General features: G+C 40.1%; 1 protein-coding gene across 6 annotated transcripts in view; it reads right to left on the bottom strand.

Annotated features, from left to right (window-relative positions):
- Positions 1 to 27575, bottom strand: part of LOC124284301 (oxysterol-binding protein-related protein 8-like) — a 132836-nt gene that overhangs the window by 28215 nt on the left and 77046 nt on the right. For 2 of the 6 annotated variants that reach the window (XM_046720371.1, XM_046720376.1), the window contains one exon: positions 2618 to 2709. In XM_046720371.1, coding sequence (XP_046576327.1) covers positions 2618 to 2709 — 92 coding nt within the window. Of the gene's footprint in view, positions 1 to 2617; positions 2710 to 10177; positions 10201 to 14944; positions 15250 to 17545; positions 17719 to 24030; positions 24240 to 27575 lie in introns of those variants that run through there. The other 4 variants (XM_046720375.1, XM_046720377.1, XM_046720378.1 and 1 more) reach the window with 4 other exon arrangements.

Genomic DNA, 27575 nt, shown 5'->3' with positions numbered 1-27575 from the left:
CTGGAGACCACCTCTAACCCGGATCTTCACGGGTGTGCTGTGAGTGTAGGTTGAGTAGTATGGACAGTTTGCTGCTATAATGGAGTGTAGGCTTTGGAGTTCAGTTTGGAATGAGTGAGTAAAGTGTCGGCCAGCATTTCCTAGAGTGAGTGAGTGGGAGTCAGTGAGTGAACGAGTGTATTATTTCCAGCTGTATGTGAGTGTAGTATGGACAGTTTGAGTGACTGAAAGAGACTGTAGGCTGGCTGTAATTCCTGAAAAAAATGTTGACTATGTAATATGGCAAGTTTGGTCTGAGTGAGTGAGTGAGTGAGTGAGTGGAGTGAGTGAGTGAGTGAGTGAGTGAGGAGTGTGTGAGTGAGTGAGTGTGGAGGAGTGAGTGAGGAGGAGAGTGAGTGTGAGTGAGTGAGTGGAGGAGTGAGTGAGTGAGTGAGGTGAGTGAGGAGTGAGGAGGAGGGAGGGAGGAGGGAGGAGGAGAGGTGAGAGGAGAGGAGTGAGGAAGGAGGAAGGAGGAGGAACATATCAACATACATTTAAGGAACAGGTTCCACTTCAGATTCTACATTTAGCAAACCACTTCCCATATTAAGCAAATTAAGTACTCTTTAGTGAGTGAGTGAGTGAGTTTGGTTTTACGCCACTTTTAGCAATATTCCAGCAATATCACGGCGGGGGACACCAGAAATGGGCTTAACACATTGTACCCATGTGGGGAATCGAACCCGGGTCTTCGGCGTGACGAGCGAACGCCTTAACCACTAGACTACCCCACAGCCCCTAAGTACTCTTTAGACTTACTGAAGAACCTTTAACTCTTAGTGATGCACTTTTACATTAAGTGAAACATTTTTCCAGTTAAGTAAGCAGTATTTATTTGGTTGCATCTAAGCTTTAAGCGGTATCTGAGAAGTAAGTCACATTGTTAACCTGTTCTTCATATTCTCATTCCAGAACAAACCTCATACGAACTCATAATTAATTGATAATGACCACATTACAGGACCGCATGACTGCACAGCAAGTAGGTCAATAACATAAAACATACTGACAAATCGGACAGAAGGGTCCACATTCTCAAGACAACCTCGGGTAAAGGTCAGCCAGGGGCAGAGTGTTCATCAAAGACACATTCATTACCTCCCATAATTGGTTTTCTATTGTGAAGTGATTGTACAATGCATTAACCCTGCCCCATAACATCAAATGAGCGAGGGCAGCTTAAGATGGAGATAATGGCATTATGAAGTATGTCTCACTGAACGTTGCAGCATTGCAAGCCTTTTATGACAGGCAGCTGTACAAGAATAATGAGCTTATGAGCCGAATGGAAACCTAGTCGCGTCCTGTAAAACACACGAAACTTGCCTTGGATCTTTGTGTTTCTGTGTGATTTGTATTTTGTTGATAGAATTAAAAATTACATTAATTATTTTTTAAAGTATTTGAAAATTATGTGAATATTTTTCCATTTGGTTATACAGACATATTTTAGCTGAAATGAATCCACTTAAAAGATTGTCTGTTGGAAGTCATAGGTATTTCAATAGACTGTCTAATTTGTGACAGTCTTCAAACAGAATGACAGATCTCCCCTTTCACACATGCCTAATTTATTCCTTGGAGTTCCAACTGACATAATGTCATAATTCACTCATAATTCCTCTGGTGATGTGTTATATATAGACCATTAAACAAAGTAGGGGATATTGGATTTACAAGATTGATAAAATGCAAATGATGAAGCCCAGGAGGAAACAGATGATGAAGAGAAATTAAGGGGAAATGTGACAATTTATTCCATTCCTTTGGAAATGTTTCACCTGTATGGATATATATTACTTTTTCTTATATGCACTGGCATTGGCTAGTGGTATGCTTGCAAAATGGAATATCCCTACTTTTATTGAATGGCTTATGTCCCAGACAGTACTTCATAATATACACCTAATGTTGTCTAACACCAAACTCAGCTACTTATAAGTTACGACGGCCATCTGTTAATAAGCGAGTGTGGACCAGAAAATCCAGTGATTGATATTATGAGCTGCAATCCACTCTCTCTGGGTAAGATGACAAGTCATCACTCCAAGCCTGACCACCAAGCTCTTTAATCACCCATGAGTGAGTGAGTGAGTGAGAGTGATTATACTGCTTTCAGGAATATTCCAGCAATATCACAGTGGGGGACACCAGAAATGGGCTTCACACATTGTACCCATGTGGGAATCGAACCTGGGTCTTCAGCATGATAAGCCGATGTTTTAACCATTAGCCTACCCCAACGACCGGGTAAACATTAAACAACACGGTGAAAAATTCGAAATTGTTTAGCAGTTGACTCCAGCTCACACAGAAAGTGAGATTTACGCCCATGCAAAGAAGCATAAAGCAGCAGAATACTATTGTCTGCACACCTTATCATACATGCTTTATACTTAAAAGGACTTTTGTTTGAAATATTAAGATTTTTACAGTATAATGGAAGTCAAAATATAGGATTTATGGCAATGAATGACAGAGGTAGGATATTTGCAGGAATCATTAGGTGCACTAGTCCTATAAAAGAGAGGAACTTTCAGGCTGTGTGGGTGAGATAATGAATGAATGGTCTACTCACACTGGCCCGCACCCTTGGCGACGGGTGTGATGGTGTGGAGGTGGCGGATGACGGTGCTGGTAGTTCGGCACCATCAGGCACCTCGGGATGTCCTGTAACAGAGAACAAGAACATAAGCTACATCATCCACACTTCTAATGAAACCTAACTGTTTTAATGGCCAGCTACTTATAATCAAGATTCATGTCATATAATAAGCTAGGCTATATGAAACAAATAACATAAACTAAATCCTGATTTTGGAAACTAATAGATACGGTATGGTTGACAAGAAGTTCCAAATCACGATAATCTCTGATTAACGGAAACAGCTGATTTGACCACAGCATCACCACAAAAGGAGTACTTCTATCTCAATCACGTCGATCATTACTTTTATAATAATAAATAGAGGATATTATATGAGTGCCCATATCATATTTTGTTTACAACACTCGTGCCTAAATGTCTGTATTTCCCAAGCGAGAGCGAAGGATATACGGACATTTACGCACGAGTGTCGTAAACATAGTATGACATGGACACGAATATAATATTCTGTTTATTACAGAAGTCGTCAAATTGAGGAAAATAAACTCAAATCTACTTTCAAACATAGGCTGGCTACCCGCCAACGTCACAGAGGAAACATGACGTCATCGCATTGTTCATGACGTCACGTCACCATGAGAAAGTGATATTTTGCCCTAGGGCATCGTATGAACAATATAAACCCCGTAGGTAATAAAGACTCACAAGAAAAAAATGTCAGTCACAGAAGAGCAACTTCTTGAGAAGAGTATGTGACGTTTGAAAACAATACAAATCAAATAAAGTCAACTTCAAATACCAATGATAGACCATGTTTTTGATGACCAACCTCAATCTACAACTGTACAGTGTCAGGGCTATCAGACAGACATAGACTAGTTGTATTACAACTAGCTTCAGATTATACATCCCATCATGCTGACAAAGGTAACAAATCTGACGTTCAACTCCTGTGAGTGAGTGAGTGAATGACTTAAGTTTTAAGTTGTTTTTAGGAATATTATTATAATAAAAATACCTTACAATGACAGTGAGTGTTAATTAATCTCCTTTGCGAAGCAAAACTTTCCCATTGCAGAATCGTACATTTAGTGCCATTTTAGGGTAAAATGTCCAAATTTCAGGCTTTTTCATGCCTGTGCGAACCGTGTACTCTGAAGTTAAAGGTCAACAATTTGGGGATTCAAATCTACCGGAGCAAACTTCAAGGAGTGTTTATATCATCCTCTTCAACAAAGAATGAGACTCCCGAAGATTGTTCATCTGTTTGTGTGTCATGCTATTGAACAAGTCATTAAGCATAAGACCATCTGATTCATAAGTCACCTTCTACGACATGCAAGAGTCAAGCTCTTTTGGTTGCTTGGGACTAGCTTTCAACAAACCAGGACTGTCTCCAGCAACCACTCAGTTGCGACATTACATTACCAAGACAACACATAGTTAAAAGAACTTCTTTAGCCCACTTTCAAACTTTACTCCTACAGCCAAGAATACCACAATACCACCCAGAGCTGCAGTGTATGTAAAATCGGTATATCAGCCTCTATACACTCCAACCAAATCGAAGTTACTCCCCTTCAAAGCTTTGGCCGATTGTTACCTTCAACAGTGACACATAGAATAGACATTGAAGCATTCCCTTGGTTCCGGTTCAGACCCTCCACTGGTTCTCGTCAATATCACAAATGACACGTTACTTTTGCACGGATGTCCATAACACGTTCACATAATCAGCTGATCAATAGCAGCCTGTCAACGGATAACAACTCCGCTCACGTAGTCAAAATTACTGTAGATAAACCCTACCATTTCCTTACAAAGCACATACCCCCCGCTACTGAAACTGAGCCAATGCCTTTCTTCATGCTGAATCAATACGACTTGGTCTACGGCTGTCAGCAGTAGTGGGTGATACTGTCATCGAACGACACAACTGACATGCAATAAGCATTCTTAACTATGTTAATCACAATCTTGACGATTTACTTCCACAGAAAGAACTCCTACTTCCTTAAGTTTGTCTCACTGTTTTTATCCTTCAAATTCTCTTAATCCACTAAGTTGATCAAATTCAATTTTCCTTCAAAAGTTGCATTTATACAAAACTCAGTTACTGACACAAGAGTCAATGGTATTACTCTACAACTTGTGTCAATGGTATTACTCTACAACTTGTGTCAATGGTATTACTACAACTTGTGTCAATGGTAGTACTCTACAACTTGTGTCAATAGTATTACTCTACAACTTGTGTCAATGGTATTACTCTACAACTTGTGTCAATGGTATTACTCTACAACTTGTGTCAATGGTATTACTCTAAACTTGTGTCAATGGTATTACTCTACTTGTGTCAATGGTATTACTCTAAACTTGTGTCAATGGTATTACTCTAAAACTTGTGTCAATGGTATTACTCTACAACTTGTGTCAATGGTATTACTCTACAACTTGTGTCAATGGTATTACTCTACAACTTGTGTCAATGGTATTACTCTTGTAACTTGGTATTAATGGTATTACTCTACAACTTGTGTCTGGTATTACTCTACAACTTGTGTCAATGGGTATTACTCTACAACTTGTGTCAATGGTATTACTTACTACAACTTGTCAATGGTATTACTCTACAACTTGTGTCAATGGTAATTACTCTACAACTTGTGTCAATGGTATTACTCTACAACTTGTGTCAATGGTATTACTCTCAATGGGTGTGTCAATGGTATTACTCTACAACTTGTGTCAATGGTATTACTCTACAACTTGTGTCAATGGTATTACTCTACAACTTGTGTCAATGGTATTACTCTACAACTTGTGTCAATGGTATTACTCTACAACTTGTGTCAATGGTATTACTCTACAACTTGTGTCAATGGTATTACTCTACAACTTGTGTCAATGGTATTACTCTACAACTTGTGTCAATGGTATTACTCTACAACTTGTGTCAATGATATTACTCTGCAACTTGTCAATCACAACCGGTATTACTACTACAACTTGTGTCAATGGTATTACTCTACAACTTGTGTCAATGGTATTACTCTACAACTTGTGTCAATGGTATTACTCTACAACTTGTGTCAATGGTAATTTACTCTACAACTTGTGTCAATGGTATTACTCTACAACTTGTGTCAATGGTATTACTCTACAACTTGTGTCAATGGTATTACTCTACAACTTGTGTCAATGGTATTACTCTACAACTTGTGTCAATGGTATTACTCTACAACTTGTGTCAATGGTATTACTCTACAACTTGTGTCAATGGTATTACTCTACAACTTGTGTCAATGGTATTACTCTACAACTTGTGTCAATGGTATTACTCTACAACTTGTGTCAATGGTATTACTCTACAACTTGTGTCAATGATTACACTACAAGTATCTAGGTTATTTTCTAAGATTTCTCCTCTCCAGGCAAACTGCTCAAGTGAGAGTCTGTAAACAAGTTAGTACCTCACATAGCAGTCACTTTTTCTTGTCTCCAGTTGACATTAATAGCACTGGATTTCCTCCAGCTATGCTGCATGCGTCACAAGAACATAATCATCAAAACTCAGTTTTGAAGTCACAGAGAAGGGATTAATTTCAAAATCAGCACATTATTTCCATTATGCTAGTGACAGTGCCAAACATCAAAACCAACTTTGGCAAAAGGTCGTTCGCTTTCAATGCAGCAATGAAGTGAAATGCGCTACCGCTTGAAGTTAAAACCAGCGAGTCACTAACATCTTTTGAGACTGGCCTCAAAACATTTCTTTTCAAGTGTCAATTTTCATCTTAAGCTCACAGAGCATTTATTAGTGAATGATGCGCTATATAAATGCAATCATTATTATTATTATGATCACCATTATTGGGAGTATATTCATCATCACCAACACTGCCTCTATTGTAACTCCTCACATCAGCAGCATTATAATGTTCGACCTCATCATCATCATCATCATTTTCATCATCACCATCCTCATTGACATTGTCATCCTGGTCATCATCATCATCCTCCTCATTCTTTATCACAGAATTATCATCACCATCACATTTACCACCACCATCATCATCGTCATCCTGATCTTGATCATCATAATGACATCACCATTATTTTCACCTCATTATCATCATGGATATTATCATCATCATTATCATCATCAATATTATTATCATCATCATCATTGACATTATCAACATTATCATCATCATCATCATCATCGATACTATCCCCCGCAGTGATATTGCTGGAACATTGCTAAAAGCAGCTTAAAATTAAACTCACTCACTCAAAATGATAAACTACATTTGTCATGTTGGCCATGAACTACATTAGGTGCCACTGAAGTAGAGTAGGTCACGCAAGTTAGTCTGGATGACTAGGTTCATTGCATGCATTGTATCCTGAATGTGTTGATCATTGTTCACAAGCTCCATCACTGGATTGTCTGGTCCAGATTCAGTTATATTGACCCTACTGTCTTAGGTGGAACATTGCTGAGTCATCAAGTGGTGATGGTAATGTTGTTCAGGATAATATAGAGTGAGTGAGTGAGTTCAGTTTTACACAGCTTTAAGCAATATTCCAGCAATATCATAGCGGGGACACCAGAAATAGGCTTCAGACATTTTACCCTGCAGGGAATCAAACCTGTGACTTCAGTGTGACAAGCGAACGCTTTAACCACTGGGCTACCCCACCGCCCCTTATTATTTTGAACAGCGATTCACAAACTGTACTGACTCATCACATCAAAGGGAAGGCCAGACTGACAATCATTAAAAGGTTTTAGAGCCTTTTTAAAATTCAGTCCAAAGCCAAAATCAATATACAAGCTTTATAGCTATGAGCTAATTCTCTACCATTAGCTTATCAGATTGTTTCTTGAGTCCATTTTTAAAAATTGTAATGGCGGTAAACATGTGCAAAGACTAATGGACCTAAAACACAGAAATCAAATTGTTTTCATACACTTTGACGGTTCTTGTTGCTATTTTCCCTGCATTATGTCGAGCTACTTTAGTATAGTCATTGTGAAAGGTCAAGGTTGTCAAGGAGGATCACTGTCATTACTGACTACTCTGTGACCTGTCACTCAGCTCAGGACGAATCAGACAATACAAATGTTCGAATAAAAACAGTCACAGAAGAAAAACAACAACCCAGAAATGATATTGACATTTCAACTATATTGCAGTAGTTGGTAGCTTTTTACCAAATACACGACAGTCAGTAGAAAAAATGGAACTTGGACATTTTGTGAAGTTTCTGCCTTTGATGAACACCTCTCAAAAGAATATGTTATGATACTGGGGAAACAGTGTCACCTTTCTTTTATAATGACTGGGGCGGTGGGGTAGCCTAGTGGTTAAAGCCTTCGCTTCCCAGGTTTGATTCCCCACATGGGTACAATGTGTGACGCCCATTTCTGGTGTCCCCTGCAGTGATCTTGCTGGAATATCGCTAAAAGCGGCATAAAACTAAACTCACTCATTCTTTTATAATGACTAAAAGCCCTGGACAGTTTTATCATAATTCTACAGGCTTTGGCTGAGAACATTTGCCTTCTGTTAACAAGAAAGTCAGCATTGTAAGAACGCTGAGCACTGAAACAAATACCCCTTGCATTTATAAAAGTTTTCAAATACAGTTTCCCGTAAAACAAGCAATTAATTTGGTCTGGCCTAAGACTAAAATGTTAGATTAACTGACCTAAGAAAGTAGAGAATTATATATCTGTCCATGCAATATCCTGTACTGCATACACAAGTAGGAAAAATTGTTCAATGTAGATCATTGAAATACCTTGGTTAAAATATTTAAGCTAATCACTGAAATACCGGACAATGGAAGGTCAATGGTTGAATCCCTGACCCCTTCATACCTAGCTGACAAACAGACAGACAGACAGACAGACATGTTGCTATAGAAGTGCAATAATATTGAACATGACAAACAGACATGGTTGGGCTTGTGACCTTGCAAATGTTTTTGAAAAAAGACATAATAATCAGAAAATGTCTAAACATTATTTTTTTACAAAATTTTATGGTAGTGCTGTAATCATGTTGACCTTAACATTGATGTTTTACTGGCACTAAAGAACAAGTACTCTATAATACTGGAACCTTGCGGGACTCCATGGAGCCAAAAATAGCAACACAACCAATATCTACAAGTGTTGCCAACATACCCACACCATAATACTGGAACCTTGCAAGACTCCGCGGAACCTAAATATTAACCCCAACAAGTGTTGTCAACATACCCACACCATAATACTTTGAACCTTGCAAGACTCCGCGGAACCTAAATATCAACCCCAACAAGTGTTGTCAACATACCCACACTATAATACTTGAACCTTGCAAGACTCCGCGGAACCTATAAATATTTACACTAACAAATGTCGCCAACATACCCACGACAACGCCGGACATCCCCCCAATTCCTTGTGTAGTCGGAAATCCCCTAATTCCATGTTTCTGGGATGTTGCTCAAGATGTAGATGTAGATGCAGCTATTACGTTGTTAAACATTACTGCAGGAGGTCAGCCTGCAGCTTGTCCGCGATGCAGGCAGTTGGTAATGGGAAGGGCAGTTTCTCTTCCCACACAGCCGACGTTAACGACACGATTATCCTGCTTCCTACAGTTATATCGCCTTAATAAATGTGTTTATGGGTCTATGAGGATGTTTGCTCTACCTCATGCTACACTTTAATGAGCAGTTAGATAATATAATGAATGCTCTCAACCTGTAGCTAATGAAGGTTTCATTATCATGCTGTCTGGCGGTATTGGAACCCTTGCAGCTTCATGATCATTAGAGTCTGTGTCTTTAAAGTAAAGGCAATATTTTCTAAAAAGATGTTTATTTTATTTCCATCTATATGTACACAGAATTGCATTTTGATTATACATGCATTGGATTTTTGAGTAAAAAATTAATGTGATATATATTTCATAACAAACTCAAGCCTATAATAATAAAAGATAATATATTTATGTAGTTCTGAGGTCTGGGTGCACTTAAGGCAAGCTGACTTGGTTGACACATGTTATCATATCCCAGTTACGTAGATCGATGCTCATGCTGTTGAGCACTATTCCAGTCACATGGTACGGTCTGTAAATATTCAAATCTGGACCACGAAGTCCTGTGATCAACAGCATCAGGGGTGGAAATGACCCATTGCCCGACGTCCGAGTCCAGTGGTTTTTTCTGTTGGGCAAGCAAATTTGTTTATCACACTGTACCGGTGTCCAGTTGACTTTCCAACGTTATTTATGTTTATTTAAAAAATCAACAAGAAAACGGCCGGTATAGTGGAAAAATTATCGGGCAACAGATTTTACATGTGCCACTGTTCCGGAGTAAACTAGCAAGTTTAAAGTTATTTCCACCCCTGAGCATGAACACTGATTTTTGCAAATGGGCTGCAAAGACATGTGTCAGCCTGACCACTTGATCCTGTCAGTCTAATCTTACGACAAGCATAGTTTCCTGAAGACATATTCTTACCCGGATCTCATGGGATGATATCATATATGTCCATACTTGTTGATAAAAGTCTGTTCTTCTGATGACTGTTTTTACATATATGTAATCGAAAAAGCATTGTGCCAGCTAAAGCAGTGCATGAGCACTCATACAGGCACACAGTACACCCACCCACACACACACACATCCACTCATCCACACACGAAACCTCTTCCTCTCTCCCTTTAATGAGGAAATGATCAAATTTCCTTGTGTGACAACAATATTTAGAGGATCAACTTGTGTCAAACTGACATGACATAATGCTGCTTAATGTTACTGACTGACTGACTGACTGACTGACTGACTGAGTTTGGTTTTACGCCGCTTTTAGCAATATTCCAGCAATATTACGGCCGGGGACACCGGAAATGGGCTTCACTCATTGTACCCATGTGGGTATTCGAACCCGGGTCTTCGGCGTGACGAGCCAACGCTTTAACCACTAGACTACCCCACCGCCCCTCTTAATGTTACTGAGACCAGGGGCTCCTTTCTCCAGCAACCTTTACTAAGGTTTAACCTTCACTCCTTTAACATTGCACTAAGGTAACCTTAGTGACTTACGATCACCTTAGTGCTTCGTGAAAGGTGCCCCTGATGTAATTGTCCCTGACCTTACATGATGAAAAATGATGCATAGTGCCCCAGCCTTGACCTTTGACATGTCAATGGAACCATGCACTGAAAAGACTATAGCTCCAAGTCTTTCTGTATGTACCACTGACAGCAAATACATGTACCACTGACATCAAATATATGTACTGTACCACTGGCAGCAAATATGTTAAGGTTAGACAGTTAGTCTTCTCACGAGTGAGTGAGTGAGTTTGGTTTCAGCAACATTCCAGCAACATCACGGCAGGGGACACCAGAAATGGGTTTCACACATTGTACCCATGTGGGGAATTGAACCCAGGTCTTCAGTGTGATGAGCGAACGCTTTAACCAATGGGCTACCCCACCCCACCCTCTTCTCAGGAAATACACATTATATTTATGAAATATTGGACAGGAATACAACAATGATATTAAAAAACCCACTCTGTTTGCTTAAACCGTGCATGTAAGCTTGAAGTGGTTGGTTGTTTAATATTCCAGCAGGCTGCATATATTCAAGTCTGGACCAGAAAATCCAGTGATCAACAGCATAAGCATCAATCTATGCAAGTGGGATACAATGACATGTGTCAACCAAGTCAGCAAGCCTGACCACCCGATCCCGGTAGTTGCCTCTTACAACAAACATGAGTTGCTGAAGATCAATTCCAGTTGAATAAGATCAGTTGAATATACTGATATCACTCATGGAGTTAGACAGATCTGATTAGGGACTGATCCCCAGCCCTTAATCTACATCAAATTTTAGTGAATACATTTCCCAATAAAAGAAACAGTCACAGATTCTCTGGCTCCATATACAATGGTTAATATTCATATTAATACATAGGAAGGTATACTCAAGTTGAAACTCCAATTATACACTTGCCTGAACTTTCTTCATACAGAGAAATTTAAATTATTGGCATTTTTAAAAAATGATAGCAACAGTGATCAATAACCTTGTGATACCAAAGCATTGTTATAAAATATTGGAAATATAGGATTGAAAACTGTATCAGGGTAGCCATCGGCTCACACGGAATAATTTTATACCTAGGTTATTGTAGTCACAATCTGGCAACACTTTTGGCAAATAATCTCTGTATATTATAGCACACCGCCATTCCCCTGACCCCTGACAAGTCAGGCCTTAATTCACTGCCACAATATCTACAATTACTGGTCGTGATTATATAAGTTTATCACAAGCAATTTGGTCCAATTAGCTGGTTAAATGCCACCGATAATCAAAACATTTCTACAGATTTAACTGCCAACTATAACACTCCAGACAACCCAACAGACCACTGGATTTGTTCCACAAATGTTGGCACTCCAAGATTAACAAATAGACGCATATTTATTCCTGGAACACTCTATCGCCTTACAGCATCTATTTGACTATCTGTTACGCCCTACTAAATATAGGAGTCGGTAAGAAGACGTGTCACACCATGTGCTGGGGCCAAGACTAGTTATTTCCAGATGTCATGTGTTGATGTCGCTGTAGCAAACACCCCACCAGCTGATGGAGCCATCATGCTCCATAAAGCTTCTCTCGAGCTGTGTGCCTCTCACAGGTTCATGGCTCTACTACCTTAGTGACTCAAGTTAGGGCTCCATGGGTCCACTAGCTTTGTGGTTCGTCTACAAGGGGCTCCTTTACCTTCATGGCTCATCTACAATAGGGCTCCATGGCTCCACTAGCTGTGTGGCTGACATAGGTTCATGGCTCTCCTACCTTAGTGACTCCAGTTAGAGCTCCATGGCTCCACTAGCTGTGTAGCTCACATAGGTTCATGGCTCTCCTATCTTAGTGACTCCAGTTTGGGCTCCATGGCTCAACTAGCTGTGTCTCTCACATAGGTTCATGGCTCTCCTACCTTAGTGACTCCAGTTAGGGCTCCATGGCTCAACTAGCTGTGTCGCTCACATAGGTTCATGGCTCTCCTACCTTAGTGACTCCAGTTTGGGCTCCATGGCTCCACTAGCTGTGTAGCTCACATAGGTTCATGGCTCTCCTACCTTAGAGACTCCAGTTAGAGCTCCATGGCTCCACTAGCTGTGTCGCTCACATAGGTTCATGGCTCGACTACCTGAGTGACTCCAGTTAGGGCTCCATGGCTCCACTAGCTGTGTGGTTCACACTGGTTCATGGCTCCACAAGCTGTGTGGATCACATAGGTTCATGGCTCTATACCGTAGTGGCTTGTTAGGGCTCCATGGCTCCACTAGCTGTGTAACTCACAGTGGTTCATGACTCTAATACCTAAATGACTCCAGTTAGAGCTCCATGGCTCCACTAGCTGTGTGGCTGACATAGGACCATGGCTCTCCTACCTCAGTGACACCAGTTACAACTCCATGGCTCCACTAGCTGTGTGACTCACATAGGATCATGGCTCTAATACCTTAGTGACTCCACTTACAGCTCCATGGCTCCACTAGCTGTGTGACTCACATAGGATCATGGCTCTCCTACCTCAGTGACACCAGTTACAACTCCATGGCTCCACTAGCTGTGTGACTCACATAGGATCATGGCTCTAATACCTTAGTGACTCCACTTACAGCTCCATGGCTCCACTAGCTGTGTGACTCGTCTACAAGGGGCTCCTTTCCCGCGATGGGTTATGTACAAGTAGCCGCCATGGCTAATCTAGCTGTGTGGCTCATATATATTCAAGGCCCTACCACCTTAGTGACTATAGTGGAGGGTCCATTGGTAGTCTGTCTCACAGTCCCTCAACCACAGTATTTTCCCTACTGCCTAGCCCTCCGTACAATGCTAAAGCCCTAAATTAGGCAAGTCTAGATTTCCTCAGGAATCTACCAACTCACTGGGGCTCCTTTTCAGTTTAAATGGGTTTACTTGTTACTATAAAAATTACCTATACTCTGGGCTAAGCATCAGTGACCGCCTCTGTGGTGTAGTGGTTAGAGCGTCCGCCCGGAGAGCGGAAGGTCGCGGGTTCGATCCCCGACCGTGTCATACCAAAAGACGTTAAAATATGGTACTTGTTGGTCCCTGTCTGGCGCTCGGCATTAATGGGTACAACAAGGACCGGTAGGCTCGGAGTCAGTATAATGTGTCTGAGTGGGGTATTCATGCTTCACTGCGGCATGGTATCTCAGTGGGATAGCACTATAAAACCAGCTTCAGTCTGGGCTAGTACAAGCAGCCGCACATACACATACAAACGCATGCACGTCGTCATCTGAGCGAAATATTCTCAAGCACGACGTTAAACCCAATTTCACCTCACCTCACCTCACCTCACCTCACCTCACCTAAGCATCAGTCTTAGACTCCAGGTCCATGGCTCCACCAGCTTTGTGACTTATCTACAAGGGGCTCCACAACCTAGACGGCTCATCTACAACAGTACCCTATAGCTTATCTGACCTTGTGGCTCCTGTAGGTTGACAGCTCATCTACAAGGGGCTCCACAACCTAGACGGCTCATCTACAACAGTACCCTATAGCTTATCTGACCTTGTGGCTCCTGTAGGTTGACAGCTCATCTACAAGGGGCTCCACAACCTAGACGGCTCATCTACAACAGTACCCTATAGCTTATCTGACCTTGTGGCTCCTGTAGGTTGACAGCTCATCTACAAGGGGCTCCACAACCTAGACGCCTCATCTACAACCAGTACTCATCTACAACAGTACCCTATAGCTTATCTGACCTTGTGGCTCCTGTAGGTTGACAGCTCATCTACAAGGTGGCTCCACAACCTAGACGGCTCATCTACAACAGTACCCTATAGCTTATCTGACCTTGTGGCTCCTGTAGGTTGACAGCTCATCTACAAGGGGCTCCACAACCTAGATGGCTCATCTACAACAGTACCCTATAGCTTATCTGACCTTGTGGATCCTGTAGGTTGACAGCTCATCTACAAGGTGGCTCCACAACCTAGACGGCTCATCTACAACAGTACCCTATAGCTTATCTGACCTTGTGGCTCCTGTAGGTTGACAGCTCATCTACAAGGGGCTCCACAACCTAGACGGCTCATCTACAACAGTACCCTATAGCTTATCTGACCTTGTGGATCCTGTAGGTTGACAGCTCATCTACAAGGGGCTCCACAACCTAGACGGCTCATCTACAACAGTACCCCTATAGCTTATCTGACCTTGTGGCTCCTGTAGGTTGACAGCTCATCTACAAGGTGGCTCCATGGCTTATCCAGCTATGTTGCTCCTTTAGGCTTCTGGCTCCTCTGTTATAGTGGCTCCTCCGCAGTTCCAGCTCAGAATGTACAGGTTCATGAATCCTCTAACCCTGGATCCATGGATTGTCTAGCTGATTGGCTCTAAAAGGCTCCTGACTCCTCTACTTCAGCTCATCTACAAAGTGGATCCATGGATCCTCTAGCTGATTGGCTCCAAAGGCTCAAGACTTTTCCACTTTTGTTGGCTCTAGTACCATTTAGCACCAGGACACTTCTAGCAGTGTGCGTCCTAACAATGATGACATTGGAATGGCTCCTCTGGGATTCAATAGTTTCATGTTTGTCATAAGTGTGCATTCAAAATGTTAAATGAAACAAAATTTTGCTGTTCAAAGCCCCAGACAAAAGAGATACTTTTTAATTATATGCACCATAAAATATTGGCTAAATTAATAACAAGCTTCAGTATGCATCTGTATTCCCTGAGGGTTAAAAGCATCTGTGCAATTTCCAACAACAAAATGATCATTAAAACATATTTCGAAAAACACATTTACAGTACATAACATTGATATTGCAGATAAATCAATATGCACAAAATATGAAGTATTAAAAATGTCAATAACTTCTACAATGCCAGCACAACAGATAAACTGCGCATAATTGACATGGTGGCAAGTATCTACAGCACTGCATCCATCCATCCATCTATTCAACCATCCATCCACGCATACACACATCTTTTCCAGTCATCTAAATACATCTATCATACATGCATACTTTCCACCCATCCATCCATGCACAAATACATCCATCCTTTCCATACATCCATTATCCATCCATCCATGCATACATACATCCTTTCCACCCATCCATCCATCCTTTACATCCATGCATGTATACATCCTTTCCATCAATCCATCCACCCACCCATCCATATCATACATCCTTTCCATTCATTAATACATGCATCCTTTCCATCCATCCATGCATACATACATCCTTAATTCCACCCATCCATCCATCCATCCATATATACATCCATTATCCATCCTTTCCATCAACCCACCCATCCATATCCATACATGCATACATCCTTTCCATGCATTAATACATGCATCCTTTCCATCCATCCATGCATACATACTTTCCACCCATCCATACATGCATACATCCATCCATCCTTTCCACCCATCCATACATACATCCATCCTTTCCATCCATCCATACATCCTTGCCATCCATCCAACTATCCATCCATCCATCCATACATACATACATCCTTTCCACCCATCCATACATGCATACATACATCCATCCTTTCCACCCATCCATACATGCATCCTTTCCATCCATACATGCATGCATACATACATCCATCCTTTCCATCCATCCTTTCCATCCATCCATCCATCTAAAAAGGTTTATTAAGGCAATATCTGCTTTCATGATGGAAGCAATTCTCTGGGAGCTTTATGAGCAGCCTATAGAAGTTGTGTAACATTGTAAATGAACGCCCCAATTATTTATATCGGTTTATTCCTGGCAGTCTTGGAGTGAGAACATCTGGTTGAAGGAGCTTTACATTTGGGCAGCAGGCTATCTCAGTTCCTGCAACCAAAGCTTTAACTGGGAGGATTTCACACACATAAAGTTCGCCACATGGGTCAGGGACTGAAGTGTACCATATTTCCTCTATTAGATCCCTGGACACCCAACACACATCTTTAATTGATGCCTGGTGATACTCTCTGCTAAAAAATGGAACCCTGAATGTCTAATAGAGGAAATATGGTATTTCTTCTTAAGTTTTCCATAGGCACTTCTATGGATGTTTGTGCCGCAGCTGAATATTCGACAAAAAAATACTGGATAATTTGCAATTCTGTTCGTTCAACAAGTTCCTGCATTGATCCTGTTCCAAGGTTGTCCTGTTTAATTGTGTGAAAGCACTAGCTTCACAAATAAACACTCCACACATTTGATTTAATGGCACAGGCTTGTTCATATTTAGCATGAAATTGATCAATTGCATGTCAGCATAAGTAACTAAATAATATCCTGTAGACACAAGACAACTGATTTTATTATTAATCAATATATCGGGATATATCTGAGTTGATATTTCATGATATACTGTTGATATATTGATACTGATTCAAGGAATGACACCCCTATCCTTGTTGGTGTTCTTCACAATCTTGTTGGGATCATCCTTATAAAGAATCTGCAGGAATACTGAGCCTCCGGAGTTAAAGATGGTTAAGAGAAGGTTAATCATCACACTTATCCATCTGTTAATAGCTGCCAAGAGCAAGGATAAGCTATAATAGTACATACGACACGTATATCCAGCCAGACTGGTGTAATACAGCACCATGACCATTCATAGCACTCTACATGTCCTTGAAATAGGATCTCACAAACTATAAACATGACTTCAAAAAGTTTTTAAAAAAGGAACCATCAGGGACAAACGGCATATCCATATCCAATTCCATCCAAAGCTACCAGCATTGATGAAAGAAAGTACAAAAAACGAGCATTCCAGAACAAACCAACCTTCCTTCCAGGGATATCCCAAGCTTCAGCTGTGAGACAGACAGTGAGAAAATTGGTCCTTATAAGTGTCGGTATCCCGAGGGAAGGTAGATTTATGTTGACAATACTACACGTTCATCCACAGTCTTAAACTTGCTGCATGAGGACCCATTTACTTATCGTATATCTCGGAGTGGGATACCCTCACCATCGTTGCTAATCTCTTGGCAGGTTGCCTGGATACCGCAGTGTCTACAATCTACAGAAGCTGTTGGGGATAAACTAGTCTCTATCTGCGGCGCTTCTGACAAGTTTCTACCACCTCTTTGCACTCATATTTGTGTCAATGATGTAACCTTTAGTCTTGGACTAAATTATAGAATAAGTGTACCATTGTGAAAATGTTGAGTTTTAAGAAAAAAAATGCCAACTGATACATCTTGTGCATTCATGTGTTGTTAATCTACAGAGATATTCACCCTGGATGGATTGTTTTCCGGCGGGGAAACATGTGTGTAATGTTTATCATACGGAAAAGCAATTATCTTTTCCTGTACAGTATTCTCCGTATATCCTTACCTGGGTACCCAAGTATACAGTCACATGAGGGTAACCATGCAAGAAAGTGTTTGTTTGTTGTTTAAGACCGCACTCATCAATATTCACGCGGCGTGACCACAGTCAGTCAATAATCACGTCTAGACCACATATCTATTGATTGACATCATGAGCATCAAGCTATACAAGTGGGATATGAAAGCCTGCATCCAGTAAGTCAACGAGACTGATTGTTCAATCCTGTTAAACAAGCATGGGCCGTTGAAGAGCAATTTTGAATGGATGTTCACGGGGCACTGTGATCTTGATGGCAGCAGCTGGATCTAGTGATTTTTGTATGTCTGATCTCGCAGACAGTTCGTTGATTATTTATCTTATGACCAATATGGTAAAGATGCAATAATAAATGCATTAAAAAAAACCTACCATGTAGATATCATTTAAATATGATATTTGCCATTATTGATTATTATCACAGTCATAAACATCAGAGTGAGAGAGTGAGTGAGTGAGTGAGTGAGTGAGTGAGTGAGTGAGTGAGTGAGTGAGTGAGTGAGTGAGTGAGTGAGCATGGTTTTACGCCGCTTTTAGCAATATTCCAGCAACATCATGGCGGGGGACAGCGGAAATGGGCTTCGCACATTGTACCCATGTGGGGAATCGAACACAGGCCTTCGTTGTGATGAGCGAATCGCTTTAACCACTAGGCTACCCCACCACCCAAACATCATGTGTAGATAAAGATGCAGGATGACAATTTTTTCGAAGGGTTCCACTGAGCCAGACAGATCATTTTTGTGCGTCTTCATGAAAATAACTGGGACCATATGTTTTGATGATCCAATTAAACTAAAAACATCCCAACAGTCGTGTCATTTCATTTTTTATGTCTAATCCATCAGTAATCATGTAAGGCTGTAGACTTGAAAGCTGGATTTCATGAACACTAAAATGACTGCAAGAATGTAGACTAATGCTTTGTCTCTGAATATGTATAATTTTGATTGTAACAAATAAACCTGTTTAAATTGAAAAGGAGCCCCAATGAGACAGGAGACTAAACCTGAGGAAATCTAGACTTGCTTCATTTAGGGCTTTAGCATTGCAGGGAGGGCTTGGCAGTAGGGAAAATAATGTGGCTCAGGGACTGTGATACAGACAAGCAAGACTAGTTCAACTTCCTTGTCCTAGACCCATAACGTAACTCACAAACTATGTTATCTTCCAAAATGGGATTTCCTGTTATTTAAAATTGCCACACGCATGTTAAGCTGTAAGATAGCGAGTCCCACAGGATAAACAGATTGATGGGCTCGAAAAATAGGATTTTCATCATTAGAGTTTGTCAAATTTATTTCATTTTCATGGTGAGTACTACTTCGCCAGGGGGCTCACATTGTAACCCAGGTGGATAACTGAAACCAGGCCTTCGCCGTGATGAGTGAACGCTTTAACCACTAGGCTACCCAACCGCCCCTGTGATAAGTAGAAAATGACATAACCCAGGTGGATAACTGAAACCAGGCCTTCATCACAGCAGATGGTGACATCTTTTAATTAAGATAATGACATCACAGCAGATGCCGTGATGAGTGAACGCTTTAACCACTAGGCTACCACAACCGCCCAATGACATCTGTGATAAGTAGAAAATGACATCACAGTGACATCACAGATGATGACATCTTTAGTAGATGAAAGGACATCACAGTAGATGATGACATCTTTAGTAGACAATGACATCACAGTAGATGATGACATCTTTAGTAGACAATGACATCACAGCAGATGATGATGATATCTTTAGTAGACAATGACATCACAGTAGATGATGACATCTTTAGTAGACAATGACATCACAGTAGATGATGACATCTTTAGTAGACAATGACATCACAGTAGATGATGACATCTTTAGTAGACAATGACATCACAGTAGATGGTGACATCTTTAGTAGACAATGACATCACAGTAGATGATGACATCTTTAGTAGATAAAGACATCACAGTAGATGATGACAACATGTAGACAATGACATCACAGTAGATGATGACAACATGTGTAGACAATGACATCACAGTAGATGATGACAACATGAGTAGACAATGACATCACACTGGATGATGACAAACAGATGATGAAGTCACACTAATTGATGACAACATGTGTACACAATACGTTAAGATGATGACATCATAGATGATGACAACATGTGTACACGATACGTTAGGATGATGACATCATAGATGATGACAACATGTGTACACGATACGTTAAGATGATGACATCATAGATGATGACAACATGTCTTCACTCTGCCATTGTTGGCATCACGTGGGCATATTCTACATGAGTTTCTGAGTCAAGGACACCAGTACAAATGATCATCATAGCTTAAACTGGGAGTGTTACTTTCTTGAAACTTGATTGCAACATAATTATTTCCCGCAGCTATTGCCTATGAAATTCTGAATTATTTTTAAGTATAATGAAAGCCGTTAGCCAGAAACTACAGCAGCATACAGCCCGGGTTGTGTAATACTGTTGCAATTGAGTTTCCATATTTTTTTCGAAATAAAAGCATTACACCAAGCATGTAACATTGGAAAAAGCATGTCAACAAATAAGTGAGTGAGTGAGTGAGTTTGGTTTTACGCTGCTTTTAGCAATATTCCAACAATATCACGGCGGGGAACACCAGAAATGGGCTTAACACATTGTACCCATGTGGGGAATCAAACCCGGGTGTTCGGCATGACGAGCGAAAGCCTTAACCACTAGGCTACCCCACCGCCCCTCAACAAAGAACTAGACTAACACACATACTAGAACTATCATTACATTACTTTGTAAGTGCCAAACATATTTCTTGCTTTAAAGTTTTAAACCATTTCAATTTGTCAATTAATATGTCGTTTCATACTTTGTATAATAATTTTGAAGAAACTGTAGTCAAGTTGATTGCCAGATCACATCAACTCACCATTATCAAAAGCAAATGTAACCATGTTACAGTCTCTGACACCTTGAAATTAACGTTAGTCGTCTGAGAAGTCATTAATACCATGTCTGTATCATTAATGTCAAACTTCTACAAATGTTGGGTCATGACGTCTCTGGATATATATAATTGTGATAGAAACAAGGAGCCCCAGTGAGATGGGAGATTCAGACTGACTGACTGACTGACTGAGTTTGGTTTTACGCCGCTTTTAGCAATATTCCAGCAACATCACAGTGGGGGACACCAGAAATGGGCTTCACATATTGTGCCCATGTGGGGATTCGAACCCGGGTCTTCGGCGTGACGAGTCAACGCTTTAACCATTAGGCTACCCCACCGCCCCCGGGAGATTCAGAACCCGAGGAAATCAAGCCTTGCTTCATTAAGGGCTTTAGCGTTACAGAAAGGGCTGGGTGAATGGAAAAATAATGCGGTCTAGGGACTGTCATAGACTAGGTCTTAGCTTTTTTTATGACTATATTAAGTCGCACATTTTGATACTTAGCATGACTTGCACACTCATCATAATCTCGGTGTGAGTGAGTGAGTGAGTTTTAGGTTTACGCCGCTTTTTAGCAATATTCCAGCAATATCACGGTGGGGGACACCAGAAATGGACTTCACACTTTGTATCCATGTGGGGACTCGAACCCGGGTCTTCAGCGTGACGAGCGAACGCTTTAACCACTGGGCTACCCCACCGCCCCTTATCTCGGTGTGAAGAAATCTCTGCTTCAAATTTATTCAGATGGTTGTGTCTGAAGATTCAGCACTATTATTCATATATTAATGGTTCACTTAACCAGAAATATTACTTGACCTTGAATTCAATGGATGAGTAAGTGGATATCATACGCTCATTGTAATTCATTACTCAAACGAGAATAGATCCCCCCCCATTTAATATACCTACTTTTTGACACACTGTTTAATACTGAAGTGCTGATGTTCAGATGAATTAGGCTTAAAAACTAACATCGAAAACTCACAGCATCACTTGGCTTATTCAATGATGCTGCATGTACAGACAATACTGACTGACTGACTGAGTTTGGTTTTACGCCGCTTTTAGCAATATTCCAGCAACATCCAACGGGGGACACCAGAAATGGGCTTCACACATTGTGCCCATGTGGGGATTCGAACCCGGGTCTTCGGCGTGACGAGCCAACGCTTTAACCATTAGGCTACCCCACCGCCCCGTACAGACAATAGATCACTGAGAGGAGCTTATGCACACTTAATGTCCTAAGCATCATTGCTACTCAACTGACATCAGATGGCAATGTTTCGAGGGTGAATTCTAAAGGTACGATGTTGTATGGAATTAAATAATTAAGCATCAACTTTCAATGAGTTTCAGTTTCATTATACTGTTAACGCGATTTCATTATGCTGTGGATCACACTACCGACACAGTTTATTGATAGAATCTAAAATTACAATTAAATGGGTGAGTGAGTCTAGTTTTACGCCACAATCAGCAATATTCCAGCTATATGACGGCGGTCTGTAAATAATGGAGTCTGGACCAGACAATCCAGTGATCAATAGCATGAGCATCGATCTGCACAATTGGGAACCGATAACATGTGTCAACCAAGCCAGCAAGCCTGACCACCTGATCCTGTTAGTCGCCTCTTACGACAAGCATGGGTTACTGAAGATCAATATTCTAACCCAGACCATCACAGGTCACAATTAAATAAGGTTTAAAAAGTTACAAATATTCAATAAGATACTAAAATCGCTCCCGTGTAATACCAATTTCCTGAAACTCGTAAATAGTTCATGTTACTGACTCACTTCTGTCTGCTATATATTTGCCAGAAATATTCACTCATTTCATCAAATTAATATAACATACGAGCTTGTTCAGTATTCTATATATTGGCTGTAATATTTGAAATGTGTCAGTGAGGTTTTACACTTCCAGCAATATCATGGCGTGGGACACCAGAAATGGGAATCACAGTACCCAGGAGGGGAATAGTGGGTGAGTGAGTTTAGTTTTAGGCCGCACTACTCAGCAATATTCCAGCTATATGGCGGCGGTCTGCAAATAATAGAGTCTGGATCAGACAATCCAGTGATCAACAGCATGAGCATCTATCTTTGCAATTGGGAACCGATGACATGTGTCAACCAAGACAGCGAGCCTGACCACCCGATCCAGTTAGTTGCATCTTACAACAAGCATGGCTTACTGACCCAATTCTAACCCGGATCTACACAGGTACATAAGGGGAATAGAACTCAGGCTTTCAGTGTGACCAGCGAATGCTTGAACCATCACCCCACCCACCCCACCCCCATTTGAAATGATGACATACATATGCAACCACTCATTCAAAACATGAGTCATGTCAATTTCATTTTGATCTAACAAACAAGCTAAAACAAGACTATATGACAAGACTTAAAAGTACCAAAAATTAGGCAAAGATAGCTTTCAGAAAGGCATAATAATCATTGTAGTTATTGTGCAAGTATCAAGCACAATTTCACACTTTACCACAGTTTTAAATATTTTTTTAAAAGCAAACTTTATTTGTCAGCTGTTCAACAATTTGGATTATTTATGATGTGATATTATTCTTGTTTCCGATTCCCTGACCATGTAAACAAAATAAGTCCACCGCCAATAATCACTGGCAAGGTCAGGTCATTGAGAACATTCACTCGTCATTATGCTGTAATATAATTCATAAATGTCACTCACAATGTCATGACATATTCCATACAACTATTTTCATGTTATATTCATGAGCAACATTTTGAAAAAATATATCAATTAGAAAATTGAAAACTTTGATAATTAGAACCTATGTCTGAATCACAGCAGCACATATGGGATCAAACACAAAATCATTTCAAGTTAAGGTGAAGCACATTAATGTCAAATTGCTCTGAATGTTTAAAAAAGAGGGTAAGAAACTCACCATTTTGTATTTTTTTGTCCCTTTTCAGTATGCTTAACTTCTCACTGAAGGACTTAGCTCGATTCAGTCTAAATGACTTTGCTGTCCAAGAGCTGGTCATTTCAAATGTGAGTGTGGGTCATCTCAAGATGACCAGGAGTCTCAATGCGGCTCCAGCAAGACATGTCACATCAATAGAGACAATCTGCTGTCACTTCTTCATAATGCTCCTTAAAAGGAAAATCCACCATGTCAATGATCCATGCAAAATTCTGAAACTACATTTCTAAGAGCTCAAGAAGGAAATGAATTCTTTAAATTGTAATGTCTTGTTGAAAGCAAATTTTATTGATATAATATTGCAGTTAATTATGCATTAAACTTTAGCTCCTACAGCAAAATGATTTGGAAATATACTATTTCATTCTCTCCATAAATCACAAATTCATTTTTTTAAATCATGGCATACAAATTCTAAGAAATACTGCTGAAAACTTAATAAATTATTATTTTTAGCAATCAGACAAATCGTTTCTAAGAATAATAAATTTGAATAACAAAATTCCAAGCCAGTGTCACTCTATGACAAGCTAAGCATACATAACAATAAATATGTCTTATAACTAACAATTGAACACTGAAATTGTCTTCGCGATCAATGCAACATCGATAAATCTGTCTGCAAAACATGTATTCTAAACATTCTTTAGAATATTAACTTATAGATAAGAAATGTTCACTTATCAGTGAAAATGTCCAAATTCAACCATTATTGATTCCTGAATCCAAATTCCTTGTAACACAAAACTCTCGCACCCACAATGAAATACATTATGTGAAATCTGCTGGCTGTGGTCTTCCGTCACTGTAATTGACGATCTTTACATGGCAGAATCCCATTAAGACCGTGACAGTTAACTGCAATAACTCACAATGACAAAACTTATGACACATGTCAACCAGAATCAACAAATCCTACCTTGACAAACACACCATCGTCATACACATACTGAAATTGATCACCCCAGGCTATGTACATCATGAAATATATTCCTGCTGATGTATACAGTCTTTCTCTGTCCAGCTGTTACCTAGAGCAAAACATAACTAACCCCACGTAACTTGATATGCAGAGAGGAAATCTACGACTCCATTGAGGCACTGCTGGGAGAATGTCAATCAAACATGTTAACCTAAATCAGGATGTTCATTTCACGTCACCACTGTAATAAACGAAATGTGATCCGCAACTTTGATAAACAAAAACCATATCTCCAGAAACCTTGAGATGAAATTGATGATTACCAGATATAACAAAGAATGTCAGATTTATTACAACATATAATACAACCCTCGATGATTGTTGATAACAAAATGCTAAACTTGGTTATATGTTATAAAAACATTCTCGCATTCCCATTATGTCGGCAGTCAAAACAAGAACCCGTTGGAGGCAAATACGAACACCTAAATAGTATTTGGTGACTTACATGTTTTGATAACCAATCAGAACGTCTGTGTGTATGAACACAGCATGTGATATCAGATATTTGTGACATTGTCCCTCATGGATAGTGGAGTCGGTGAAGCTTCAAGACATGGATATTTGAGAGACATTATCAGAAAGACCTCTGTAATCTATCTTGTAGATATGTGAGATTAAACTGTGGACAAAAATAACTTTGTTTGCTGCTTATAACAGTTCTTACAATGCCAATTAACAAAAGTGTTTGTCAGTTTGAACATGATAATCAAACAATTCACAAACAATAATCTGCTTTCACTATTTAAGTTGGAAACTGCATATAAAGATCCTGTTTAATATTGCTCTTCCTCAACCCATGCTTATTGTGAAAGGGACCGCCTCCGTGGTGTAGTGGTTAGAGCGTCCGCCCGGAGAGCGGAAGGTCATGGGTTCGATCCCCGACCGCGTCATACCAAAAGAACGTTAAAATATGGTACTTGTTGGTCCCTGCCTGGCTCTCGGCATTGATGGGTACAACAAGGACTGGTCGGCTCGGAGTCAGTATAATGTGTCTGAGTGGGGTATTCATGCTTCACTGCGGCATGGTATCTCAGTGGGCTAGCACTATAAAACCAGCTTCAGTCTGGGCTAGTACATGCAGCCGCACATACACATACACACATGCACGTCGTCATATGAGCGAAATATTCTCAAGCACGACGTAAAACCAATTTCACCTCACCTATTTGTGAAAGGCCTTCAACTGTATCTGTGGTCAGGCTTCCAGCTGTGATGTATTTATAGATCACAGGATTGTTTGGTACAGACTAGGGGTGTCACGATTCGGTTCGGTTCATCGAAAATCGAATCGGTAGATGTACGATTCGATCTCGATATCAAATGCATCCATTTCGATTCGATTCATAAAGTACTTACTTTCTAATACTGAGAGTTTATTTCACCTGAAATCGTAAGAATATATGTTGAAAATTCGCTGCTACAAGTGTGGCCAGTGAGAGGGTATGCTCCACTGCCGGAGACATTGTAAGTGCCCAGAGGGCATGTCTTTCAAGTGAAAATTCCTTACAGTGACATCACAGTCACAATGAACACTTGACACCACAGTTCGTGACTGAAACTTAATTTCATGATCACTTGTTCAGTGAGTATTTGTTGACAACTTGTCTTGACAGTGTTCTAATTATGCATTGTGCCAATTTTCCAAAGTTGGCACAACACATTTGACTTTGTCCTCAGCTTCGGTGAATCGAATCGAAATTAATCGAATCGAACAAATTGAATCGATATCCGCATCGAATCGAAGTGAGAGTGAATCGTGACACCCCTAGTACAGACTTGATTATTTACAGACATCAAAAAGCTGGAACATTGTCAGTGGAGACATTAAACACCCAATAATGAATGTCTTTCTTGAAAATACAGCTTGTCTTTAATATTTAGGAAACACATAGCTTGTCACAGTTGTCCCCACCAAATGTCAGTTGCATGTGCGACATTGACGAGGGACGATATTGTCAACTTCTGAACCGGGATACAGCCAATATGTTTTTCTTGATATTATACATAATTTCTCAAGTCATTTTTACATATCTGTCCATTTTCAGTGTGGATGCGTAAGTTTGATATACATGTAAACCCTGTGTTGCACCTTTGGTTGGTTAATTTGGAAATATGTGTGATATTGTTGAAAAAGAGATTTTAATCTTCTCAATTTGCTAAATTCTGAGGTTTGGAGAAAGTTCAAATTCAAATTGGTTATTTTTACTGTAATGTTCAACAGACTTGGGGCTAAATGTCATTCTCTTAGGTCCAGATAATTCCCTGATACAAGTTAATCAAAAATAGTATCGCACAATAGCACTACTAATCAAGAAAGGTATAAATTACCTATTGCGAAAGTCACATATAATGATTATATGTCTGAAGTTGTAGTGCATGAATTACAACCAACATAAATGTCCTTCATTTGTTGTTAATGACCTCACGGTAAATAACATCCAAACGTAATTAAAACATGCAAACTCCGAACAAATCCACAACAAATATCAGAAATTGTTATCTGCGACCGACCTGGCAATGA

Source organism: Haliotis rubra, unplaced genomic scaffold (genome assembly GCF_003918875.1).
Source record: "Haliotis rubra isolate DU_JTF1 unplaced genomic scaffold, ASM391887v1 Scf333, whole genome shotgun sequence".
In the NCBI taxonomy this organism is placed as follows: domain Eukaryota; kingdom Metazoa; phylum Mollusca; class Gastropoda; order Lepetellida; family Haliotidae; genus Haliotis; species Haliotis rubra.
The sequence above is the reverse complement of the archived record's forward strand: the minus strand, read 5'-3'. Positions and strand labels throughout refer to the sequence as shown.